The following is a 24,660-nucleotide window of genomic DNA, read 5'->3' on the forward strand; positions in this document are numbered from 1 at the left end:
GGATTTTGGGAGTCATCTTTACACTGTCCACAGTTTGCACCAACAAATTATTCCTCAAAATAATCATCCTCCTTCTCCTTGTACTAACTTTCACACACCAACAAAACATACCGTTTAAAAATACTTTGGAGCTTGTGTCCTTTTTTTTTTTTTGTCTCTCCAAGCAAATAGCTTGTTTTTCTTTTCACTAACATTTGGTTAGGTCATCATCACATGAAATGAGTAAGGGAGCTAGCAAAAAAGAGGAAAGGATAGATGGGTGGTGGGGGGAGGGTTGAGCAGTGTAATAATATCAGTGAGTGGGAAAAATATCAAAACACTCCAGTCACCATTGAAAGATTCCCGCTAACATCTTATCCTCCCTTCCTCTCTACCCATCCATCTCCCCCTTCCTCCTCGGCACCTTAACAGTGGTTTAGCAATATAGCTAAAAGGCTGACGAGATCACACAGCAAAATACACACCAGTTATCAAGCAGAACTCACTGCTTGCTTCCTGCCTTTCAGAACGGAGAGCTGGAATGAAGAAAAAAAAAAGGGGGGGGGGGGGTGGAATTAAAAGCAAAAGCATGGCACGCTTGAGTCAAAATACTGAACCTCAGAAAAGAAAACCTACAGCTGGCTGTCAGAGGTTAAATGGTCACTCGCGTCAGTCCTCTGTTCTCAAGTAGTGCGTTTTGGCTATATGTCTGATATGAGGCCTGCTGTTGTGTTGAGGTGAACAAAGCAACTGATTCCAAGCAAAGCATTGGACCTTCAATGTCGTACCATTACTTGTTCCAGGTTGGTTCGTTTTGTAACCCTTTATTATAGCTACATTTCCCAACGCTCACCCTAAAGTGATGTCTCTGAGCGGTGTTCTGTGAACCCCCCCCCCCCCCCCCCGTAACAACATCCAGCTGACATATTTGGCAATGTGATAGGCCTAGCGTGCGTAAGCAGGGAGGTTAGAGGCTGAGGGGCAGGTATGGCCAGGACATTGAATCTTAGTGGTGTGGAGTTAGTTTACTAGAACCGCAAACGTCACCAAGCCCTACTGACAGACTAGGCCTATCACAAATGGGGGGGTGAGGGGGTTGCCTAGCCTAAACGGGAAACACTGACGTCTGTGTGTGTAGTCAGTCAGTGTAGCCTAAAGTGGAGAAACAAGCAGCCAGGTATGTAAGTGTGGGTGTGTGTAGGTGTGAGTGCCACACGCACATTATACTAGACCTGTGCTAATAAGGACCTTTAAGTGGAAATAAAGTACCTGCTTCTTTTACAGAAAATCTTTTTTCACCAGGAAAACAAGGACTACCGTCAAGTCCAGTACCATTTGCTGCTAGCTAATACAAAAATACTTCATTGTGTTATAATAAGAAATGCACTATTGTGGCAATAAATACATTTAGCCTTTTCTCAATGAGAAAAAATGAGTAAACCCTAAGAGCGCTTAGAGTCAACTCTACTGACCAATCTGTACAGGTATTATTATTAATATGATTATTCTTACTATACAGTCATACTCTAAAGTGTTTGAGCGAAGCTCCCTTTTTGTATGGTCAACTGAAATGCATGTCTTCGTAGCCAAAGTCCTTTAACGTCGAGAGTAGCCTCAAAACCAGCCATGAACACAAAGTCTCAAACAATAAGTCGCAAGAAAGAAAAACACTCAAACGCGAGCGCCGTCCATTTTCGCCTTCCGTCGTCTTCGTGATGTTGTTGCTGTTGCTCAGAGGGAGGCGTGACCTTGTGGGTAAGCCTTGGCATTGAGGTTAACGGGTTTAAGGTCAAGGCGTGGGGGGCATCTATCCATCCATCCATCTTCAGTCTGGAAAAAGAGATGGAGAGAAGAGAGAGAATCAGTTTACTGAATCAGTTGGTAAAGAAGCATTCCCCTCATGACCTCAATGAACCTTGTTTAACCAAAACACACACAGGGCCAGTAAGAACCCAGTCCTAACCCCTTGCCAGAACTCGAACCCCTCACATGTGCGTGTGTGTGTTTTAGGGCTGGCCCGGTTGACCCTGAGCAGGGCTTTGATAGGGGCTTTGTACTGTCATAACAATGGATGCAGGCCCACAATACGGATGCTTTGAGAGAGGGCTTCAGCTGTGGACGGGATGGAGCGACAGGAATGCAGGCTGACGCTTTGTATCGGTCTGTTTGTTACAGAGGAGGGGAGGAAAAGTAGAGGGGGGAGGGAGAGGGGGAAACAGAATGGTAGACAGAGATAGATGGTGAGAGGGAGAGAGAGGAAGGAGGGGAGAGATGGGAGAAAGAGGGTGACCAAAAGCGAGACACAAAGAGATGAGTGCGAGAGAGAAAGAAGGAGAAAAAGGGGCGATGGACAGAGGTCTTTGTGTTCTTTTCACGGCAGTTGACTTTGACCATAACAATCTCCTCAGGCTCCGACCACTACAGCACTCTGGCCTCAGCTGAACCCTGCACACACACACACAGTTTTGAATTTATATCCTTGTACAAACCAGAAAACCTAAAGAATACCCGTTCCCTAACCTTAACCTCAATATGCCAAAACTTTAAAAGCAACCCCAAAATTTACTTTTACTCCAAACCTAACCCTTGAGCTGGTAACAGACTTTGTCATTCTGAAGACTTAGCAAAAGGTCCTAGTAATTGCAATTGTTCATGTTTTACATTTTGTGACTGAAAACTTCTGGTCTTAATTTTATCTGTGAAACAAAAACACCCCCAGCTGGAATAAAACGCCTACATATTTCCACATAACACCTAAGGCATTAACACCTAGCCAGGTGCTTGGGCCAGTGTTTCCCCTAGCTAGATCCCTCTAGGCGGGGTGCCAAGGCCCTGACAGCAAATGCCAGCCAGCTGACATAAGTTCACTACACACATTACAACTGTTGACACTGTTCAATCAGTGGAGCGTTTTGATATTCAGACTTTTTCCCCCCTTTATAATACCATGCTTTATTAATCTACATCCATGTTACAGGGGTCTTAAGATGTTTACTGTTCTACTACCATAAATGACCTGACACCTGCAAGGAATGTTTTACTTTGGTTTTCTTAGTAATAAATAAAATATTTTACACACATATATATACATACATACATATTATATATACATATACATATTATATATACATATAATATATACATATACACATATACACATATACATAAAAAAAACGCACACACACACACACGTTCAGTTTCTTCAGAAGCTCCTAGGCTAGCAAGTAAATTACCAGTTCTTTTCAACATTATTGGCAGTGAAGCCAACTAATGCTACATTAGATGGGTGAGTGTTGTTTTCCTGGTCAAAACTTGGGTTAATAAACCAAGGCTAAAGCTCGCCAGTTAAATTGAATGCTACCTAATATATTAGCAAGCTAGCTAATGTCATAGCTACCTTAGACATTGTCCCATTGTGCACACACTCCTCCATCATCCCTTTATCCTTTTCTGACTCTTCAATGGGTCCCTCATCCTTCCATCATATCTGTTTACCTTTTACCCTCAACCTGTTCTTTGCCCCAATCTCTGGTCCTTGTCCCGAGTTCTCTCTTTTTTTTTTTAGCACAATCACAAAAAAAGATAAAAAGGTCAAGATGGCCACCAACGCGCAACAGAGAGAGTATGCATTGTTCTTCTTTCATGCAACAAACAATTATTGTGTGTGAATTGAATATATTAAAAAAATTCCTGAAGCCATACGGAGGAGGACGTAGAGAAGGAACTTGCCAAGCTACATTGTGGACTAATTAATCTCACTCACTTATATACTCCTTTCCACCCTTCTCATCCTCCCATGGCAGAGGTGGCAACGTTTTGGCTACCTGCTGCTACTTATGATTTAATAGGGTCGGGGAGTAATGTCTGTCTTTCTCCATTTCTTTGTGTTGTGGAATACGAGTGGAATATGGTTAGGATGGATCAATAGAAGTGGATGCAAGGGTGCAAGTAACCAGCCATGCCAACACATACACACAGCGAAAACATAAACAAGTTATTCTCTACTATCCATGACCCATTCGGTCATGTTTTCACATGGCTAATAAAATCTAGCTAACATCACATTCCTATAGGGAAGGAGCTTCACAAGTTCAAACCTAATCCTTTATCAAGACCATCTGAAGGTTGTAAATCCAGAAAGGTTCAAACCTCTGGGGAGGAACATCAACACAGTAAAATCACACACATGGTTGATCAATGGCATCATCTGGTGCTGGTGTAGCGTATACATACAAAATACAGTACAGCAAAGTAAAAAACACACCCATCCTAGAGTAGAATAACTTTTGCATGATACAAAGCACCGATGAAACAACAACACTATATTCTACTGCCTGACAAGGACTGACCTTTTCAAGCCAGCTCATTATGGAGACTTGAAATTCCATTCCATTCTGATTCTATGTTTGGAAGTCGGAACATTCTAATTGATGACGTCACAATTCTGTAATGGAATCCTGCATGGAGGTAGAGGAATAGTGTCTCCCAGATACAGAACACAACAGTAAATGAATCCTGTCACTTTTAGACCAGGAGTCAAATATTGTGGATGGTTAGAGGTGTTGGAGGATCTTAGGGAAATGCTAATTCTACATAATTGGGGGGAGGCATGTGTTGTCGTGAAATAAGACAGGCGTTGTCCTTTTAACCTATCATACAAATTACACTGATAAAAAAAAAAAAGATTTATTAAAAACTCTACACTATCAATGGGTTTCATAATTGTTCACAATATTATTTTGAACATAGGTTTTAGGGTTGATTCACAACTGCATTCTAATCAACACAACCCTACTGGACCTGGTCAAGATTTGGAATTAAGGTGGTTAGAAAACATGATAAAGAAGGAAGATAATTGGTAGTGTGATCCTGTGTTAGTAATGTAAAGTAACTAAATAGATTTTAGATGCAGTCTAAGTTTAAATAGTCAGCTAGGATTGACAGATGTCCACTGAATTTGAGCTGACTAACATTATCTCTAGCTATTTTTGACTGACTGCAGGGTAATGACAACACTGACATCTGATGTCATGATTATGATGGCAACCTTTTCTACTAAATGTTTGCCTACTTTAGCGATTTTATCATTTTTCATACCCTATAGCACAAATCAGACTAAACAGTTAATAGAACCTGTTTCAAGTCATTAGTCTTGTTCCACTTTTGATCATCTATGACTGTGGCTTCTGTAGAATGTTGACCACAATAGCAACAACGCAACCGAGTGATGGAGGTCCAATCCAGTGAATAGGCAACTGATAGACCTTTAAGGTCCAGCATAGGGAAACTTAACAATTCAATGGCAGTGAATGGATAGCTGAGAAATGGAACACTTAGACATTACCAACATGACCTGACGTTTTTCAATGTTAGGCACATGGCAACCTAAATAGTTGATTACTCAACTGAATTTATATTATTCACATCACATCGTCTGCCTAAGTAAATAAGAGAGAATATTTACTCCCCAGCGTGGCGTGTTAGTCAGTCATCCAACTTTCCGAAGGTTATGAAAAACCATTGACCGCACATTGACACACACAAAGGCATACAGAGTGAACAGCAAGCTAGCCTATTAGTCACTGGGCTAATATTCTCCCAGCCTATCTGAGAAAATACACTACCCTTGACTCATTGAAACAGGAGGTGTTTACCTAGCTATGTCAAACACAATACACTAATATAGCTAGCAAGTCCTGACACTAGTAGGACTAGTCAAAGTAACAGCAGAGGCCATGCCATGGAAACTTGATAACACCAAGGGGTTTCGCTATAACAATACTGTACTAGATATATGTTGTATATTGTCGTTTCCACAGTAGCATATCAACAACTGGCTAAATATAAAGCAATAGGGCAATTCATGACAGAGGTATCCATTTGACACACACTCATTTCACAGAACCTGATTATATTAACATCTGTGCATGTATTTGCGTCAGAGTGTGTGAGGGTGAGTTTAGGTTCAACACACACCCCCACACACATACACCAACCCACAGGAAAGGTGATCCAATCGCCTCTGCCTAGGAGGCTTCCTCCTTTAGGGCCAGTGTACATCCGACGTCTCAAATAGCAACCCATGTAATGCACTACTTTTGATCGGGCCCATGGGGCTGTCTAGTCAAAAGTAGTGCCCCTATATAGGAACTAGGGAGCTATTTGGGACTCGGGCACACATGCCTACAGCTAGGCCCAGCTCATAAATAAGTGTCAGTCTGAAAATAAAGCCGTAAATATAGATGGAGGTGGGATAGGAAAGGGTAGTTAACAAACACTCTACGGGACTTTAACAGCTCCAAGTCCCATACTGGACTGTCAGACACTGGTGCCTACTGTACAAATGGATGAGGTTTGAAAGAGCAGCCAGCTAGCCAACCCTTTATATACATGGCTAACACAGCTAGTTAACACACTCTACATGAGGGTGAATGATTATTTTGTGTAAAAAAATAACGAGGCCTCTTAGAACTGTCTAAAAATGACCAAACACGTGCCTGGCACAGAGGATTATACCACATTCAAAGTCCCTTTTTCGGTTAACCAAATTCTTTTTTGACAACAGATCAGTCCCTAAAATAAACATTTGTGCGGCCCGTATAAATTACACTATGGCCCTTGAGCCAAAGGTTTTACCCACCCTGCTCTGCAGCTTTCCTGTGGATGTCACGGTAGAAGGAACGGTTGCAGCTTAGTTGACCGACCATTAACACATGCGCAACCCTTTCTAACTACCACAAGAGGGGACTTACACCTATGCTTTGAACACCCACACGGCACACCTAGCAAAACCAGAATGAAAACCTGCCCTGTCGTTGTAAAACTTTGGATCATAGCCTACATCCCTGTTTCACTCGGTTTCAAACGTTTTTTATTTTTTGCAACAGAATGCTGTAAAAAAAAAAAAAAAACAGGACCCGGTGGCCTGTGCTTTCAAACCATAAAAAACTAAACTGGGTACTGAAAGGGAGTCAGGTGTGCCTGTCTGCCAGGGGCAGGTCACAGGAAGTGCATTCCTGTGTGATGATGTGTTTTCTGTGGTGCCACAGCACGCTGGGCCAATTAGAGCACATCAAAGACCCTCCACATGATTCAACGTGCACACACACAGAAGTATTTACATGTGTGTGAGAGCGAGTTTGGCTTCAGTACACACACGGTTACTAAACTACAGTAAAGGAAATGGATTGACTCTGTTGACCAACAAACAGAATTACATCTCAGGTCCACAGACACCCCTATTGTAAGGGAAATGGATTGACTCGGTTGACCAACAAACAGAATTACATCTCAGGTCCACACACACCCCTATTGTAAGGGAAATGGATTGACTCTGGTGACTAACAAACAGAATTACATCTCAGGTCCACAGACACCCCTATTGTAAGGGAAATGGATTGACTCTGGTGACTAACAAAGTGATGAACAGAATTATCTCAGGTCCTGGATCTTTACTGTAGAGAAATAAATGCGTCCATATGTGAAGTATGAATTGTTATGTATCCTAAGAAGGCCCACAGATGTAGAAGTGTACACTGTCATTTGACAGCTACACATTGAGATTTAATAATAAAATATACTAGCGTACACTACTGTTATTGGGAATATTTCATACATAAACTTAAATCATAATATTCTACCTTAAGATCCCCTTCTCCTCCCTGCAATATGTCCCCTTCTCCACATACACGCGCTCCCTTTTATAATGGCGTAATATGATCAGTATCTGTACCGTGCTAATGTCTACTGTACTGATAAACAATATATAGTACTATACATTGTTTCCCATATGTTCATTAAATAGATTTTCGATATTTAAGATATTTTCAATATTTTTTGTGATGATTCAGGAATCAATGTAACTAACAGGCACTTGTTCTACTGAAGAAAAGGCTAGCTGTATATGCAGAGCCCTGGCCGAACAAATAATTAGGAATATCGTTGATATCAATGCCTTACTAGTAATCTAGATTACATTGTTTTGTTATGTTTACGGGGGAGCATTCAACAACTAGTTAGCATTCTTTTCAAACCACCTGTTCCAGAGATTTAAAAAGGGAAGTTCTGCTGCATAGGATGCGTGGAATCACGGTGATATACAGTATCAGTCAAACATTTGGACACACCTACCCATTTGAGTAGTTTTTTATTTATACTATTTTCCACATTGTAGAATAATAGTGAAGACATCCTAGCTATGGAATAATGCATATGGAACCATATAGTAACCAAAAAATGTGTTCAACAAAATCAACTTTGAAGAATCTGCGATACGAAATGTAACTATTTTTTGGTTGCTGCATAATTACATGTCATTAAATAGTTTTGATGTCTTCAATTTTATTCTACAATGTGGAAAATAGTAAGACTAAAGAAATACAGTTGAATGGTTAGGCGTGTCTAAAATGGGATTTGTCAAACTGACCCCATTACTTAATGTTAGTTTCCTGGAGTATCAGTCCCAATCTTGTGCAGATAATTAATGGTAATACTCCAAAAACATTGTATAAAAAAAAATAGCAGGCTCTTTAGACAAACCCAAACTGTTGCAAAGCAAATACTATACTGGTAGTTTGATTCCAGGCCAGAACGTTTAGAATTTCCTGCTGGGCTGTGAACAGTGGATGTGCACCGATAACTCAAAATGGGACTTAACAGGCACTCTCTGGGGAATGTGGGGATTATCTTGATATTACCCAATGACCCAAACAACCTGTTTTATCATCATTATTATTTTCTAGAATTGTAGCCAGCGATGATGTCGATATAGAGATGTTAGACAGCCCTTGATTTTCTAATAATTATATGCACATTTTCTCCAAGCAAGAGAGAGCAACAGCCTCAGAAAGTGCAAGGACAAGTCAGTAAAGTAAGATCAGTCACACTTATAGTGCAGGATTTCTCAAACTGGGGACTGGGGCCTAGAAGTGAGCCATGGGTATATCAAAGGGTGTTGAATGATCAGAGTACATGAAGAATAACACGCTGTTTGACAAAAAATTGGTTCACAGAAGATGGTCAATTTTTCACTTGAGTACCCCTGAGTTGGCGCATTAACTGAATTAACATGGTCTTATTCTCACTGTTGACAGTATGGTTTACATCACAAGACTGGAAGAAAAAAATTAGATGTGGCAGCGGTACAGCAAGAGCATGTTGTTTCCATTATGACGCATTCAGGGTCAATTACAAATACACAAACAAAAGGCATAGTTTTCTTTAGATTAAAGACATTTTAAAAGCAATAAAATCTATTCTACTCTAATATTCTGTACTAAAGATAGATCGTACTAATCTGGCACTGTACTAACAATCTACTGTACTAATTAGCTACTGTTCTTTACTGATACTAGTGTACAAACGTCTACTGTTTTAATATCCATCATACTGTTCTGCACTAATCTTTGTTACTATTGTACTAATCTCTACTGTACTGCAACCTCTACCTTACTGTATCTCCAGCTTTGTTTACTAATACTACTGTATTAACGTATACCATAATGTACTAATCTCTATTCTCTACCAATGTTCACTAATACTACTGTACTAACTGGTACCATACTGTACTAAGCTTTACAGTACTGATCAGGTTATATACGCTATACTTTCACTATACTGTTTTTATTTTTTTAATTAAATAGCCTGAATGTAAACAACCAAAATGGGGGGGGGAAGTGTATAGTGAAATGATAAGGAACATCTAGTCTACTCAATACATTATTTCATTATCTAAAAACAAACAGTATTTTCAATATGGAGCACTGTATTTGCCATGCTTTTTAGCAGTAAGCTAGTCAATATTCTTCATCAAGAATGAGCAATTTGGACTAATTGACCATGGAATACATGGTAATGTTGTTCGCTTGTCTAATGTGATTGCTTCACTGACCTTCAAGAAGGTATAGCTCTGCAAAAAAAAACGTTTTAATTCCTTTCCAAAAAAGTGAGGAACAGAAATGTTCAATTTGCAGTGGTCTCTTAATTTCAACCCCTCTGTTGCTCACTCAAAACCGCCCTTTTCGACTTTTTGGGAAAGGAAAGAAAAAGGTGCAGTGGTCTCAGCTGTATAACATCAGATAACATTCTGACAAAAGCAAATATGTAGCCTAGGTTGTCGATTAAAATGACATGACTACCAGGTTCTCAGGACAAATATATTAAAAGGACCACCAGGTACTGTAGGGTGACTACAAGACTTCTGAAACACGTTTATAATTGGGCAGACTTGGTCAAAACGTATGAAACATAATCCGCTATAGGAAGCGGCTCAGTGGTGAAAGACACTAGGAAGGGCAAATGAAAAGTAGTAGGCTAATAGGGTTCTTTGTTAGGTTTTAGTACGAATGATATAACCTGGATAGAGAGATGTTCTCCTGACTGTGAAGCAGTTGACCTATTTGCGGTTTGTGACAACTATCAGTTACCTTTCAAGCCAATTCAACTGCAGTCATTCAGTTACCAATTCATGGATCGTTACATACCGGATTTAGTAAAACACAACACATTTTAACCACCTAGTAAATCATAAACAAAACGTGCATCTGTAAAAAATAAATAGGTTGGTCTACCTTAAAAGAAATGAGAAAAATATTTATGGAGATGTGGTGGGGGAATATCGTTTCTGTAAAACTATAATATTAACTGTAACCAGCACTAGTCCCGGACGAGAGTTAATAAACATACTCACTGACACCTTTGTTCGTTTGGGGCCCCAGCTACATGTGACTCAGCCTCACTACTAATACCTGGGCACATGATTACCGACTGATTACTTTAGGGTCACAGGTCTGTGTCTGTCCGTCATTAGATGGCTCACTGGATCAGCGTCGCAGTGAAATACTAGGCTCAAGGCTGATGAGGCAAGTCAAGAGGGACAGACGGATGCTTTTCTCACTTAACATTGTATGGACTACACTTAGCACTGAATGCACTCAGTGAGCACGCAGGCAGGTCGCGGCGACATGTGTTCGCTAGGCTGACACCCTCTTTCCTCACTGGCTGTCAAACCAAACCAACCATGTCAGCTCCTAACTGTAAAACTGTACACCACTTAATGTAACTTCTGGAGAAAGAGGGAGTTTTTACCCCCAGTTGATCATCCACAGTGTTAGGCTTTAACTCCAGACTGACACACCTACAGCATGGGCATGTTGCTGACTCATTTGTAGGGGGAAAAAAACAAAAGGAGGAAGACAACACCACTTCTCCTGCTTGTCTGTGAGTGCAGGTGAGAAGCCCTCCCCTCTCATCATTATCACCAGGTACTCCCCAGGGCTGGAATGTCTCCCTACATCTCCACAGACATAACAGGAGGGCCACACACGCAACTTAAAAGGCTAATAAAGTACACAAATGCTGAAGTGTTATGGAAACAACCTACAAAAAGACAATTTTGAGCAGTGGGTCTCACGGACTTCACATAAACCCCCCTCACCACACACACACTCACCCTTAGATGTGGCGGTCATCCCGTCAGAATTGGTAAAGTCTATCTTGGTGTAGGCGTCATTGTTCTCCATTACAGGCACCGCCACGCCACCTGCTGAGGGCACGTTAGGACCAGGCCCGGTTTCGTGCCCAGCTCCCCCCTGCTGCTGTTGGGCTACAGGGAACGGGTCCGAGTCCCGGTCCCCTAGAAGCTCCAGGGCCATGTAGTTGAGTCCGTTCTGGTACCCCATTGACACGTTCCTGCACGTCAGACCGCCGGCAGGGCCCCCGGATGAGACAGAGGCCAGGCCGGGTTCAGAAGCCCCTGGCTGGGGAGGGAGAGCAGCAGAGTCCCCACCCACACCCTCCACACACAACCAAACACTGTCAAAGGAGCCCGTCAACTTGGAGCCCTCGGCCAGTTGGGCTCCATTTAAGGCCAGGGGGTTGGCCGAGCATAGGTGGGGGTTGGCGGTGGAGTTCGCACCTCCCCCACCCCCTGGGGTGGTCGAGGAGGAGAAGGTTTCGGAGCTGTGCCGGCGTCGGCCCTGTGGGTCAGCGCGTACCACCTTGGGCAGCTCGGGCTGGGGGCCGGAGCAGGAGGGAGGGGGGGTGTGGTGGGGTGGTAAGGTGGGAGGGTAACGCCCCTCCAGCAGATGCTGCAGCATGGCAGTAGGGCTGCTCCGCAACCCCTCACCCCCACTCAGATTGAAGGTCATGTCGGTGTAGTCGTCGGCTCCTGTCCGCCAGTGAGCTCTGGATGACCCGGGGGAACCGCTCAGGGAGGTGCCAGAGGCCAGGGGTCGGATGTAGCTGGGTGGGTTCCAGGGGGCCACCAGAGAGGGTCTGGGCGACTGGTTCTTAGCCAGACGGCCTCCATCGTCACTCCCGCCACCTCCACCCCCCACCTCCACGCTCATATAGTCCTGGTTCTGAGGTTGGGGAGGTGAGCGGCGCTGAGCGGCCATGCCTGGCAAAGGTGAGCCGTCCTGGGCAGGCAGAGGGCAGGACGTGGGGGGTCTGAAGCGGTCCCCAAACTCAATGTTGATGTACTCCCCGGGGCTGGGGGGTCCCTCGGTGGCGGCCGTCTCACTGACCCTCAGTGACCCGTGGAAGCTGCGACGGCTCAGGGGGAGGCGGTTGGGCCGGACCGGGGTCGACCGTCGGTCCCCGTGGGCTGACTGATGGTGAGCTCCGTAGGGAGGGGGTGGGTGAGTGTGTGGAGTATCCGGGCCCGAAACACTACCCCTTTCTGCAGTGTTGCCGGTCGCAACCTGGGAGTAGACTGGTTTGGCTGGAGAGCTCATGGGGACGTATTCGTTATGCTCGCTTGTTCCCCTAGCGATGGGGGCCTTGTATGAGCGAGGCAGAGAGAAGTAGGGGCTGTAGGATTTCGGGGCACCTTCTGCGGTGCTCAGTGCATAGTATCCGGCCTCATTCGGGGGCTTCCGCACCCCCACAGCGCCACTGTATGACATGTCCATGTAGCCTCCGTTCTCCAGCCGCTCAACGACATCACTTACATCCGGGCCCGCGTCGCCGGCCCTTCTATGGGGGCTCGGAGAGGCCTGGACTGGGGAAGACGAGCTCCGTCCTCCCGGTAACATCATCATGTAACCGTGAGGGTCTGTGGGTTGGTTGGGCGGGCGCGGGGCTTGGCTAGAAGTCTGGGGGGAAGTCAGTGGAGGTTGGTGACGCTGAGAGCCGGGCTGCATGGGCACATAGTCGGGCAGGTCACGAGGCGAGGCAGCCACCCCGCACAACATAGGCATGTAGCCGCTGTCCTCCTTGGCCGAGGAGGTGGGAGGGCGGCCTTGGCTGTGCTCAGAGGACGAGCTGTAGTCGGAGCGCAACGAGGAGGACGACGACGAGGGCTGGTTGCCGCTGCCGACCCGGCCCAACGACAGAGCCTCCCCCGAGGCTGCCGACTCGTCCAGCGAGAAGGTCGTCTGGGTCATCTTCTGGTACACCGCCACGCATCCCTGGGCTCCGGGCCGGGTAAACGAGTGCGTCCGCCGCCTCAGTGAGCGGTCGTCGTCCGCCGACGTGCTCTCATCCCGGTGGGGGGTCTCTGCGCCCCCGAGGCTGCTCCCACCAGTCGCCCCGAAAACCTCACGGTGCCAACCCATGGCCATGTAGTCACTCAGACAGTTCTCCTCTCTGATTGGCGGGGTGTTCCCCAGCGAGTCGGGTGTGTTGCTCCGGACCCGGAAGTAGCGGAAGTCTCCAGGGCTTGAGCCATACTCGTCGGACGAGTTGAAGCCTCCGTCCGAAGGGGAACCGCAAATTGAGGCGCTGGAGGGCCTGGTGAGGGTGTCGGAAACTGAGCCGTGCCCGCTGCTACTTGACACGCTGACGGGGGATGTGGTGGAGGGGAAATGCGAGACGGGGAGTGAGGCAGAGCGGGCGTGGTATGCGGAGCCCGGAGGCGCCCTGGCATAGCGCCCACCGCCTGCGGAGCTCCCGGCACTGCCAGCCCCTCCCCCGCCCTCCTGGCGCCCCAGGTGGATGCGAGCAGTATTCAAATGAATCAGGCTGCCAGTGACAGAGCGAAACGGGCGGTTCATGGTCCCCTCGCCCTCACTTGACGTCCTGAAGCGGTAGCCGCTGGCGCCAGAGCTTTTGCTGGACGGCGGTGTCCCGACCACTGACTCGGTCCGGGACCGGCGCTGCAGACCCGTCTGGCTTGGTGGCAGGTTACCTAGGTGACGGCGTGTGGTGATAAACGCAATAGGATTGGAGCCTGATGACTGGCTCTTGCTACGGGGGCGGAATTCAGCAAAGGCCTTCAGAGCCTTCATGGTCTCAAGGATGGTCTCATGCATGTTCTGGGCCACGACGGAGTCGTCCACCTGCATCCATATCTCCCCTGGTCCAATAGAGGAAGAGCGACCCACCTCAATGAAGAAGAAGCTTTCGGAGTGTCCACATCGCCTGATGTTCATCAGCTGGAGATTAACGTACGGTGTCTCCGAGTTCAGTTTAAGCAGGTGGATTGTTTTGGTAGAGAGACATAAGCGATAAACACCTGTGAGGTTCTTGGTCTGGCCCAGCCCTTTTGGTTTCACATTCACCTGCCACACCTCTTTGAAAACCGTACCTGGTGTGACTGTACCGTAGCCATCATCCAACTCGTCAGAGTCGCAGTGGCCCTTTTTCCCCTCACTCATCAGTTCACTCAGTGCTACAAACCAGTCCTCTTGCTCCTGCTCATTTTCAGCCACAATAGCAAAGTATTCATCCTTAGTATAGAGGGCTATGAGGTGTTTGTTCTTGGAATCCGCTCTTTTGTTGACGGTAAAGCACTGATACAGATAGATCACCCGTTTCGGAGGAGAAGGGGCAACTGCACCGGTCGCAGCAGCCGCAGCAGCAGACCGCAGGCTATTACGGAATTTTTTCTCGCTGTCATAGTACTCCAGCCGGCTGAGGCCTAGGTGGCTGGCTGCTCTAAGCACGAAAAATCTCTTGTGCCCGTGCTTTTGTTTCCGCAGGTAGCCACACTTCCGAATGTCGTCCACAACAACTTCTGAGGTAGCCACGCTAATGTTAGCACTCGCAGCTAATTGTATAGCGGCAGACGCAGCGTTTACCGACGCGGCGAGTGCGTGGTGGCTAGCAGCGGGGTCCTCATGTACTAGATTCAAAGACGACGCGGGGGCTTTTCTTAACGGGGACTCCGTTATGTTTTCGCCGGAGAGATGTTGCTGTTGAGGACTCGCTGCCTGGTAGTGGTGCGACAGCGGTTGTTGTTGTTCTTTGGGTAACGAGCTCTGGGGGTAGTGATGGTGGCTGTGGTGGTTGGAGGGCGGCAAGTGTTGATGGAAACGTACTCCGCTGCCACCACCGATATTCAACAACGGGGAAGGGGGTTCCCCGATTGAGGTGTCGCCGTTGGCTGTCGAAGCCGCTGGTTTCGTCCCGATGCCTCTCTGTTGCGTCTCCACCAACAACATAGTGGCCTTGCTTTCCTGGTAATTCATGAAATTTGCCATTTAGAGAACACAACCAAAGGTCACTTTACCTAAGCCGTGCTGTGGACCTGGACCCCATTCTTGTTTTGGAGACGGGCTCCGGCTGGCTCTGTGTTGTGCTGTAGCTACACGGCGCGATGGTTAGCTAACGATACAATCCAAGCAGCAATTTGTTGGATGGATTAAAAGGGCCGGTCCAAGCCTCTTCGTGAAAAATTGGTATCCAATAAGGGCTTTAGGAAATTAAGCCCGCCGAGTGCACCATAACCACGTTCACCCCGGTTTCTTTAATCGTTGGAATCCAAGCTAGCTAGCTACCGTTAGCTGGCTAGCAATCTATCCCCTTCTACCTCTGTGTAGCTACACATCTCTACAGAGCAGAGCACAAACAACACGTGACCCGTGCGTCATGTCCAAGCAGGAGGAACAATGATCCAGACTATGATTTTCATTGGATGTTTAGATAAGTTGACAAGCGTTGACAGGCAAACAAACCAATTGTTGTAGGCTTTTGGTGTTCTACGTCAACACGGCGCACCAATAATAACGCAAGGAGTTTCATTAATGTAAAAAGAGGAGGGTACGTTACGTATATGATCGACAGATAACTGGCCACTGATGATAAAGGAATAATGATCTGTATATGTTGATGCTACCACTCTCATTGGATAATAAAGTGGATTGACGTTGAGGTTATCTAATCATAGTGTGTGGACACGTTTTAGTTGAAAAATACCCTCCCGCAAATTGCAAGTTCCTCCTTTCCAACTGGGATCCTAACTAGAACTTGGGCAAAACAAGCCTCACAACAAACCCTTTGACCCTTTTATCTCGCACTTAGTTCATGTGCAGATTCCAAAAAAACTGGGCTCTCCTAAAAGCATTGTAATTGCAGGGGGAGATATCACTAAACTGACCGCACCTAACCAATTATTTTAAGATCTTCTTAATTGGAAGTGCCAGGGGTCACAATAATTAGGATGGTGTTTATATAAATGTGGTGTTTTTTGTTTGTTTTGCGTGGTGATAATCATATTATTTTAGTGCCGCAGTGTTGGTATAGCATCTGAATAGTAACTCAAATGTTGCCACCCGCTGAGCAAAATAGGTATTTTCAACATCTATTCAACATCTTTTCAACCAAGAAGACATATTTTCAACATCCCTTGCTCAGTGGACAGGTCCAATCCCTGAACTGGCAAAAATATCTGTCATTCTCTCCCTGAGCACATCAGTCCACCTTAACTGCTTCCAGGTCATTGCTGAAAATGTGAATGTGTTCTCAGTAATACACACATGGTAAACATATTTTTTTTTTTTAAAGGTCTGTAAAATATGTTGGCTTTGCAATGTTTTTGCTTTGTTATGGCTGCCTGGCACTTGAGCAATAATTTACCTGTAATATCTTTTCTAGTGAAGCCCCAGAGACACAGAGATTTGTTTAAAGTAATAATAATTTGTGGTTTATCTATCCCCAAAAATTATTTAAAACTCTACAATATATTTTTCCATGTATTATTTTACATGGGACCTCTTGGATCGAACTATTCCTTTGCTGATATATCTGTAATTAATTAGAACACAGCTTTTAATAGTCATTGTTCTGTAATTGTCGTTACTTTGGTTACACATCAGATTGAGAAATGGGAATAGTGTCCTCTACTGGTTACTGAAGCACTTTACAGTACTCAGATCTTACTCAAAATATTTCTTAATCAACATTACAACATATTACTGAGGTCTGGTTATTGTCAAATGGATTTAGATCTATTTCCTCAGGTGTACTTTAGCTCAGGGAGTCTGGAAATTATAATCTAAATTTGTCTTACTATTAACAAACATTTTAATGTACATTATTTTGAAAGGCTGGAAGACCTGTATACATTTCACGGCTGGTAAGCAGCATGACCAACTGGTATAAATTAAATTGGTTTATGCAGTTTTTTCCTGCCAGCTATAAGTTATCACTCGCATCTCATATTCACACTGTAACCTTCTGACTAAACTTTGTCAACCCACGCTCTAAAACCTAATGGTTAGAATCAAAATGTATATCCTATCTTAATCTATCAGGCAGATAGTAGTGGTTGAAGGTTGTGCCCATGGGGATTTTAATAGGCATATTTTTTGTTTACATCTAACAAACGTAAATAAAAAAGTGAAATTGTTGCACAAATTCTAATGAGGAGTGGAAGGAGTGGTCCTGTCAGGGCCTGAGCAGAACCCAAAAGCAGACAAGGACAAGAAGTGACAGGTTTAAAGGTCAAACAGAAACACGTATGAGGTGAGTATGGACAGATTGCTGGCAGGGAGAATGGTGTGCAGATGGTTGCAGGTGTCCAGGTAGACAGGAAGGTGAATGCAGGTTAGGGCGCGGTAGCTGATCCGGTTGTAGAGGCAAAATCCAGGTAAGAGTTTGGAAATGCAGAATCCTGTGACAGAGCAGAGAACGGGGTGAGACAAAACACAAAACAAGCAGGTAAGTGGGACTAAGCAAAACCTAAGGCTAGGCTGGATCAGTAAGACATACAAGGTACGACTTAACGATCCAGCAGGGACGAGACGTCAGGGCTCCGCTTAAGTGCTGCCGGTAAGTGGTGGAATCGGGAACAGGTGCGTGATTACCAAGGGGAAACAGCTGGCACCAGCATCACCCAGGAGTTGACGCCACACCCCCAAATAGGTTGCCAAGACGACCAAGACAGACACAGAAACAAACTGACACCCACACACACAATCACGGGGTGGGGATCGTGACAGGTCCTCATGGTGTAGCCAACTGTACTCATGATACATTTACAATTACAAACCAATGTAACATTGAATTACTCAATTACCAAATCTCTGCAAAATCATTCTGCAGTGTTGAAGGTACCCAAGAACACTCTTCCTGAACAATCGGGGGAGAAGGGACTTGGACGGTGATAGCAACTTTGGCAGAGCTCCAAAGTTCCTGTGTGGAAATGGTACAACTTTCCAGAAGACAACCATCTCTGCAACACACACCAGTTGGCCTTTATGGTAGAGTGGCCAGACAAAAGCTAGCCCTCAGAAAAGGCCCACGACAGCCACACTTGGAATTTGCCAAAAGTCACCTAAAGGACTCTCAGACCATGAGAAACGCAATTATCTGGTCTGAAACCAAGATTAAACCATTTGGCCTGAATGCCAAGGTTGACATCCAGAGGAAACCAGGCACAGCTCATCACCTGACTAATAGAATCCCTATGGGGAAACATGATGGTGGCAATATCATGTTGTGGGGGTGTTTCTCAGTGACAGGGACTGGGAGACTGATCCATGGGCTCTTGTTAAGATCAATGGCATAATGAATTCTTCTTAGTGCCAGGATATTTCAACCCAAAACCTGGTTGCCTCTGCTAGGAGATTGAGACTTGGATGGACATTTCAACAAGACGATAACCCCAGAAATATATCAAAATCAACACAGAAAAGTGCCATAACTTCTGAAACCTGTTTTGCAAAAAACATCATACTTGTGAAAATGTTTTAGGTGTGAGAAATAATTGTGTAGTAATGAATATCGTGGAAAAGTTCATTTTCTTCCGTAATTCAAATCAAAGAGTGATACCTTCATATATTCTAGATTTATTACACAAAAAGTGAAACATTTCAAACCTTTTCTGTTTCAATCTTGATGATTATAGTTTCCAGCTCATGGAAATCACAAATCCAGTATCACAAATTATTAGAAGAAAACATTTATAATACAGAAATGTTGACCTGAGAAGAGCTCTAATCAGCTAATTAACTCCCTGAGCCTTCAGTACACACAACCACAATCATGGGGAAGACTGCTGACTTGACAGTTGTCCAGAAGACATTCATTGACACCCTCCATGAGGAGGGTAAGCCATAGGTCATTGCTGAAACAGCTACCTGTTCGCAGAATGCTTTATCCAATTGTATGTGGCTGCATACAATCAAAAAAGTGACACCTTCATGTTTTCTAGATTAATTACACATGAAGTGTATCACCTGTATGTCTCCCCGTTATGATTGACCCTAAAAAATGACACATTGTTTGTGTTGTTTATTTTTGCTAATAATTACTGTAAATACGTATTTGGAGCCAAACACAGTATATATTATTGTACCAAAAAAACTGAAAAGATATTGTCTGGAGCAGTTTTGCTGTTTTTGCAGGGTGTGAGTTCAACAACCAGACTTCTGAATGCAACTAAGCATGCCAGGTAAAAAATTATATTTATTATTGTTTGTTTATATTTGAAAAATCCAATAACGCTTTTAGTGTATCAATATTAATTCAAGAAATTACTGACAGTATTGATAGTTTTGGGCCCTAAGACTTTTTGGAGTTAAATTCTCCAAACAAGGTCATTTCCACACATATCCAAAAGCAAATATTTCCCCCTATATACTCATATAATCCCCCCAAATTAAAAAAAATGTATTCTAAAAAGGCAGTTTGCCTGCTTGACAAGAATGGTCACAACTTTCCAGAATCTCTGATTTAAATGAATATTGTATTGTGGTTTTCTGGTTGTTTTATCCTAAAGTTACATGTCATTGTGGCAGATCTGCTTCCTTAATTGGAAGACTCACTAATCTGGTTAAGGTTGACCCTTCTTGACAAGATGTCAATCAATCAAATTTATTTATAAAGCCCTTTTTACAACAGCAGTTGTCACAAAGTGGTTTACAGAGACACCTGGCCTTAAACCCCAAGGAGCAAACAACAGTAATGTTGAATTTCAGTGGCTAGGAAAAACTCCCAAAGAAGGTCGAATTTTAGGAAGAAACCTAGAGAGGACCCAGGCTCAGAGGCCTGGCCTTCTAGGAGCAGGATGGCCTGGCCAATGGAGCAGTGATCATCCCATTGCAGCTGCTGCGTCTATTCTCTCTGCCACCAGAGGGCACTGAAGACTGACAGACCTAGACCTGGGACATATTTTAGTGCATAGAGTTAGTAAAGGGGGTACATGTTGGCCATAACAATATTTTTGGTCATTAATCAGGCATTAATTTGGTCATTTAGGGTTAAGTACCTTTCGCCAGGAAACAACATGTTCTTGATTAATATTGGCAATAAGGGAGTGTCCCCAGAGTAGGACTAAATTGGGGATACCATCTGTACACTTTGTCTACAATACATGTGCTGTCAAAAGTTTGTGCAATTGCTAAGTAGTGGTTGCACTTGGTCGGAAAGTCTTTAGGATATTCCTATAGACTTCCAATCATCATGCTAAAATGTGTAAGCATTTCAGGAAATGACCTCTAACCTTCATAAAAATGGTATTCGGACATTCACTTAAAACATCTCTGCCAAAAGCCTGAACAACTGGATTAGATTTTCTCATTTATTTAATTAAAAAGCTATTCAGAATACCAAGGTACACAGTTGTTGATCTTGGAAACATGTTTATTGTAACAGTCTCCCACTTTGGTTAATTGAACTATATTGTAACGCTATAAGACCTTTTGCTGTTTGTCTGGGTCAACACATGGGTCATGAAAGTGCATAGATGTGGGTGAATTGACCTGTAGTCAAGGCAAGAACAATTTTGAAATGCAAGCCATGCTAACAAGTCACATTACACAATTAAACATACAAAGAAATCAACACTGGTACACACACAAATGAAAACCTCTTTAAATGTTTTACAACACAGGCATGTGGAAGTTATAAGTGACAAAACATTTCTTAATAATATCCACACAGAAATATTAGTGAATAGAACGCATGCTTATGCAGAGAGGTCCTACATGGAAGCTTTGATCAATTACCCTTTACGTAGAAAGTGCCTCAGCGAGCGTGTACTGTACATTGCAACCTTATCTAACATAATAATATACAAAACAAACACCTTTAATGAGTGATTCCACAGAAGCTACTGTACACGTTATATTAACGCATGTCCCCTTATATGGGGACATTTGTCTTTACACATGTAATAATCCACCAGTGAAAACTCTGCCTATTAATATCCAGAAGAACCTTTCAGAAGAACATAAGCATAACTCAAGAAAAACCACAAAAAAACCCACAGCTTTTGCTTCACTAAAGCGGAGGACGGACTAAGTTGGCAGACGGACTCAGGTTGTATAAATTGTGGTGGGAAACTTGACGATTGCCTGACAACATTTAGCCAGGGCATAATTACAGGGGTGTGAGAAGGAGCGGTGTAGTAGAGGAGAAGAAAGGAAGCAGGAGGAACAAGCTTTGAGCCAAGCGTTCATCCCCTGACAGAGCCAATCCAGGGTTTGCTGAGTAACACAGTTGGGCTAATAGCCTTATACTAATCCCCCGTGTGACTGCCATCTTCCTCCCATTCAGCAAGGTGCAGTAATCTCCACCCGGCACAGCGGACGCTTTCACCCCCCCACCCCCCTCTCTCATCTACAGGTTTGTCTTCCTGTTTCTTTCAGGGCTTGCGATATCCAATCCATTAACAGATACTTGCCGAAAGTCAACAAAATCACAAGCTGGTCGCAGGACAGTCTTATTTTTGCCATTTCACTTTCCAAGGTAACCGTAGCAAGATGTCAATATGTGACTCAAAATGAATAGAGAATAAGTCTAACACACCAGGAGTCATAACACCCAAAGTGTTTTCGATACATAACCTCGTCCCCAGGCTGCTATTGAGGGCAGTGCATAAAAATCCTGCAATATCAACTGCTTAAAATTAGCCTTTACTGGGAACCAATGTTGGTTCATACAAATGACAATCGGTGGTTCTCTTTGGTCATCCCCAAGATGCATTTTTTTAAATGAGCAAAACAAGGCTTTGCTGTAGTTCCCTTGATGCCAGTCTTTGGCTAAAGTCAAAGGTCCGTGATAATGCATCATGTATTCTCGCCCTGGTCCTAACTGGTCAGCGGTGGTGAGACAACTTCTGACTGGTCAGTGGCAGTCTCTTAATGTCTGATTGTTATGCCCGATTGGCCAGTGGCAGTGAGTCGGTGACGTTTGATAGGTCAGTCGTGATGCATGTGGTGGTGCATCATGATGTTTTCATCGTCCACCATAGTGATTTGAGCAACCGTTCTGACAGTGGAGATCTTCTTAACCGCCTTCTGGAGGAGCAGTCTGAAGTCCTTATTGCTCTCGTGGACAGATCTGAAAAACACAGATGACAAGGGTGAGAGTGAGTTAGCCCAGTCAGAGAGGCCAAAACCTCAATTCGAAAGGGTGTGGTAACGCCCTGTAGAAAGTAGGGCCACAAACATTTTTGTATTTAGTAAATTTACATGAAACTTGAGCCATGGTTAGCCCAGTAACATTGCACAGAGAGTTATTAAAGAGTGCTGTGAATGTCAACATATTTAAATGTTGACCAACTCTCTGAACACAAAGTTCGACTAAATGGAATTCATATCGGAGCCTTGAGATCTGAGAGGCAGATTTGACAGACACACACATATTATAGATTTTACGCGAGCCAGGCTAAAAGACCACAACTTCTGCAAGCCCATGTTGTAAAAATACTCAGGGCAATATCTGAAAATACAAAATGTCAGTTTGTTACATATTTAACTAGCTCCTGTCTGAGAAATACTAGACCCAAGATAATTCATTTCCAATCCAGTATGTCAACTTTTCTCAACCAGTTTAGGCAATAGTCAATCCATGACATGAATCATTGATTGAAAAATCAGACATCATCAACTCTAATGAAGATACACGTGAATGACAACCAATGGGTTTTCATTTGGACAACTAGTAAATGTGTCTACACAAAATGACAGAATTCAGAAACACACACACAAGAATCATGGGTTGAAACTAAACAACATACAAGCATGACACACAATGCAAACAACATATATGTGGTTTTCCACCTATACAGAAAGCAGTATTATTGGCAGATAATATTAAATTGCTTTAAAGTAACTATAAACTTACTAATTGTTTAATATGTATATGAGCTGAATATAGTGCATTCTCTTCTGGTTTGCTCTATTGATTTTTTGGCAATAGTTCTTTCTTTTCTATATTTATCCATATTAAGTTAACAAGTGAAGCTCAGGCTGTGATTCAATCATAAGCATGTTTCCAGCAATGTGCCTTTGACCGAATCCCAGCCTCAAACTTGTAAAGTAGAAGAACTGAGTTTAAAATACATATTTAAATGGCGGTGGGCTGACCCCGAACAAAAAAAGGTTTTTGTAAGGATTGCAGCTAGCCCCAAGTCCCAAACTACAGTTCGTAAAAAGGCCAAACAAGTAATGTTATACATTTTCCATGCATAACATTACCTTATGTAATTCAGTTATTCTTCTTTGCAAGCTGTTGCAGTTGCTCGGCTTTTTTCTTCTTGTACCTGGCTATCTCCTCCATCTGCAGGCCATGAGCCAATTGCCTGTGAAAACGAATCGGACACAGAGGTAGGATCAACAAAGCAGGACACACAAACAGTGCAGGAGAGACAGGCGAGGGACGGTAGGAGGGCATATCTTACCCTTTCTTCAATTCGGGTGGGACCGGAAGAGGTTTGGTAAAGTTGTCCTTCCCTACGAGCCAGAACGTCTGCTCGGTTCCACCTTTTCCCTACGGAGAGTAGAGCAGAGTGAGAGAGAGATTTCTAGCTGAGATTCAATTGAGTTTTAGAGAATTAATATACAGAATTATCAGGGGCCGCTGGAAAATTCCAAGGTAGTTTGCGACATTTAAGTAAATATATTTTTTTTGTCAAAACTAAAATATATGTAAAGTTTAAAAATTTTTACCAAATTCTGTAGTTCCAAAGAAATGTAAGTGTTCAAAATAAATTCACAATTACTTGTAATACACATTACCTGGCAAAACCCTAAAAATATATTTAAACATACATACATACATACTATACTTTAAAGGGGAGATGAGCTACGGGGTTCTAGAGCATTCTAAAGAGTTTTCTTTCCATAAGGGGTGGTTTGAGGGAAAACTGGAGATTTTTAGGTGAGTTCTTGAGTTCTATATGGTTTTTGATATGTTCTATAGAAATCTAAAGGAGTTCAAGAGAGTTCTAGGTGAGTTCAATGCTGAGCTTTAGGTAGTTCTACATATTTCATAGCTTACTGTACATAACACTGATGGTTTACCTTTAAGTCAGTCCTGCCTCTTAACTGGACCTTGTATCCTGCCTTGAGTTCCAAGAGGATTTTAACTGTACTGTTATGGACGTGGATTCGGTATGCTACAAATACAAGTGGCAGGTCACTTCCAAAGTCAAGATTTTGCAGAAGCTTCCGGGCTCTGTCAATCATCTACCAGTGACATTTCCTTCAAATGTAAGCAAACAACACACTAGAT

At 43.7% G+C, this 24,660-nt stretch overlaps 2 protein-coding genes across 10 annotated transcripts in view; both read right to left on the reverse strand.

Moving 5' to 3' along the window:
- Positions 1 to 872: 872 nt before the first annotated feature.
- Positions 873 to 15,758, reverse strand: LOC105030862 (insulin receptor substrate 2-B). Its single transcript, XM_010904978.4, has 2 exons — positions 11,429 to 15,758; positions 873 to 1,809 (listed from the first exon to the last, which is right to left on the reverse strand). Exons 1-2 carry the CDS (start codon positions 15,399 to 15,401, stop codon positions 1,805 to 1,807), a joined length of 3,978 nt encoding a protein of 1,325 aa, XP_010903280.3. The 5' UTR covers positions 15,402 to 15,758; the 3' UTR covers positions 873 to 1,804.
- A 4,943-nt stretch (positions 15,759 to 20,701) lies between these two features.
- gc2 (guanylyl cyclase 2) overlaps positions 20,702 to 24,660 on the reverse strand; it is a 35,136-nt gene continuing 31,177 nt past the window's right edge. For 4 of the 9 annotated variants that reach the window (XM_034290624.1, XM_010904970.3, XM_010904971.3 and 1 more), the window contains 4 exons: positions 24,450 to 24,544; positions 23,828 to 23,916; positions 23,690 to 23,728; positions 20,702 to 22,485 (listed from right to left, as the gene is read on the reverse strand). In XM_034290624.1, the coding sequence (XP_034146515.1) occupies positions 22,344 to 22,485; positions 23,690 to 23,728; positions 23,828 to 23,916; positions 24,450 to 24,544 (365 nt within the window). In that variant the 3' untranslated portion in view covers positions 20,702 to 22,343. Of the gene's footprint in view, positions 22,486 to 23,624; positions 23,729 to 23,827; positions 23,917 to 24,449; positions 24,545 to 24,660 lie in introns of all 9 variants that reach the window. The other 5 variants (XM_010904974.3, XM_010904972.3, XM_010904976.5 and 2 more) reach the window with 5 other exon arrangements.

This window comes from Esox lucius, chromosome 24 (genome assembly GCF_011004845.1).
Source record: "Esox lucius isolate fEsoLuc1 chromosome 24, fEsoLuc1.pri, whole genome shotgun sequence".
Classification (NCBI taxonomy): Eukaryota; Metazoa; Chordata; class Actinopteri; order Esociformes; family Esocidae; genus Esox; species Esox lucius.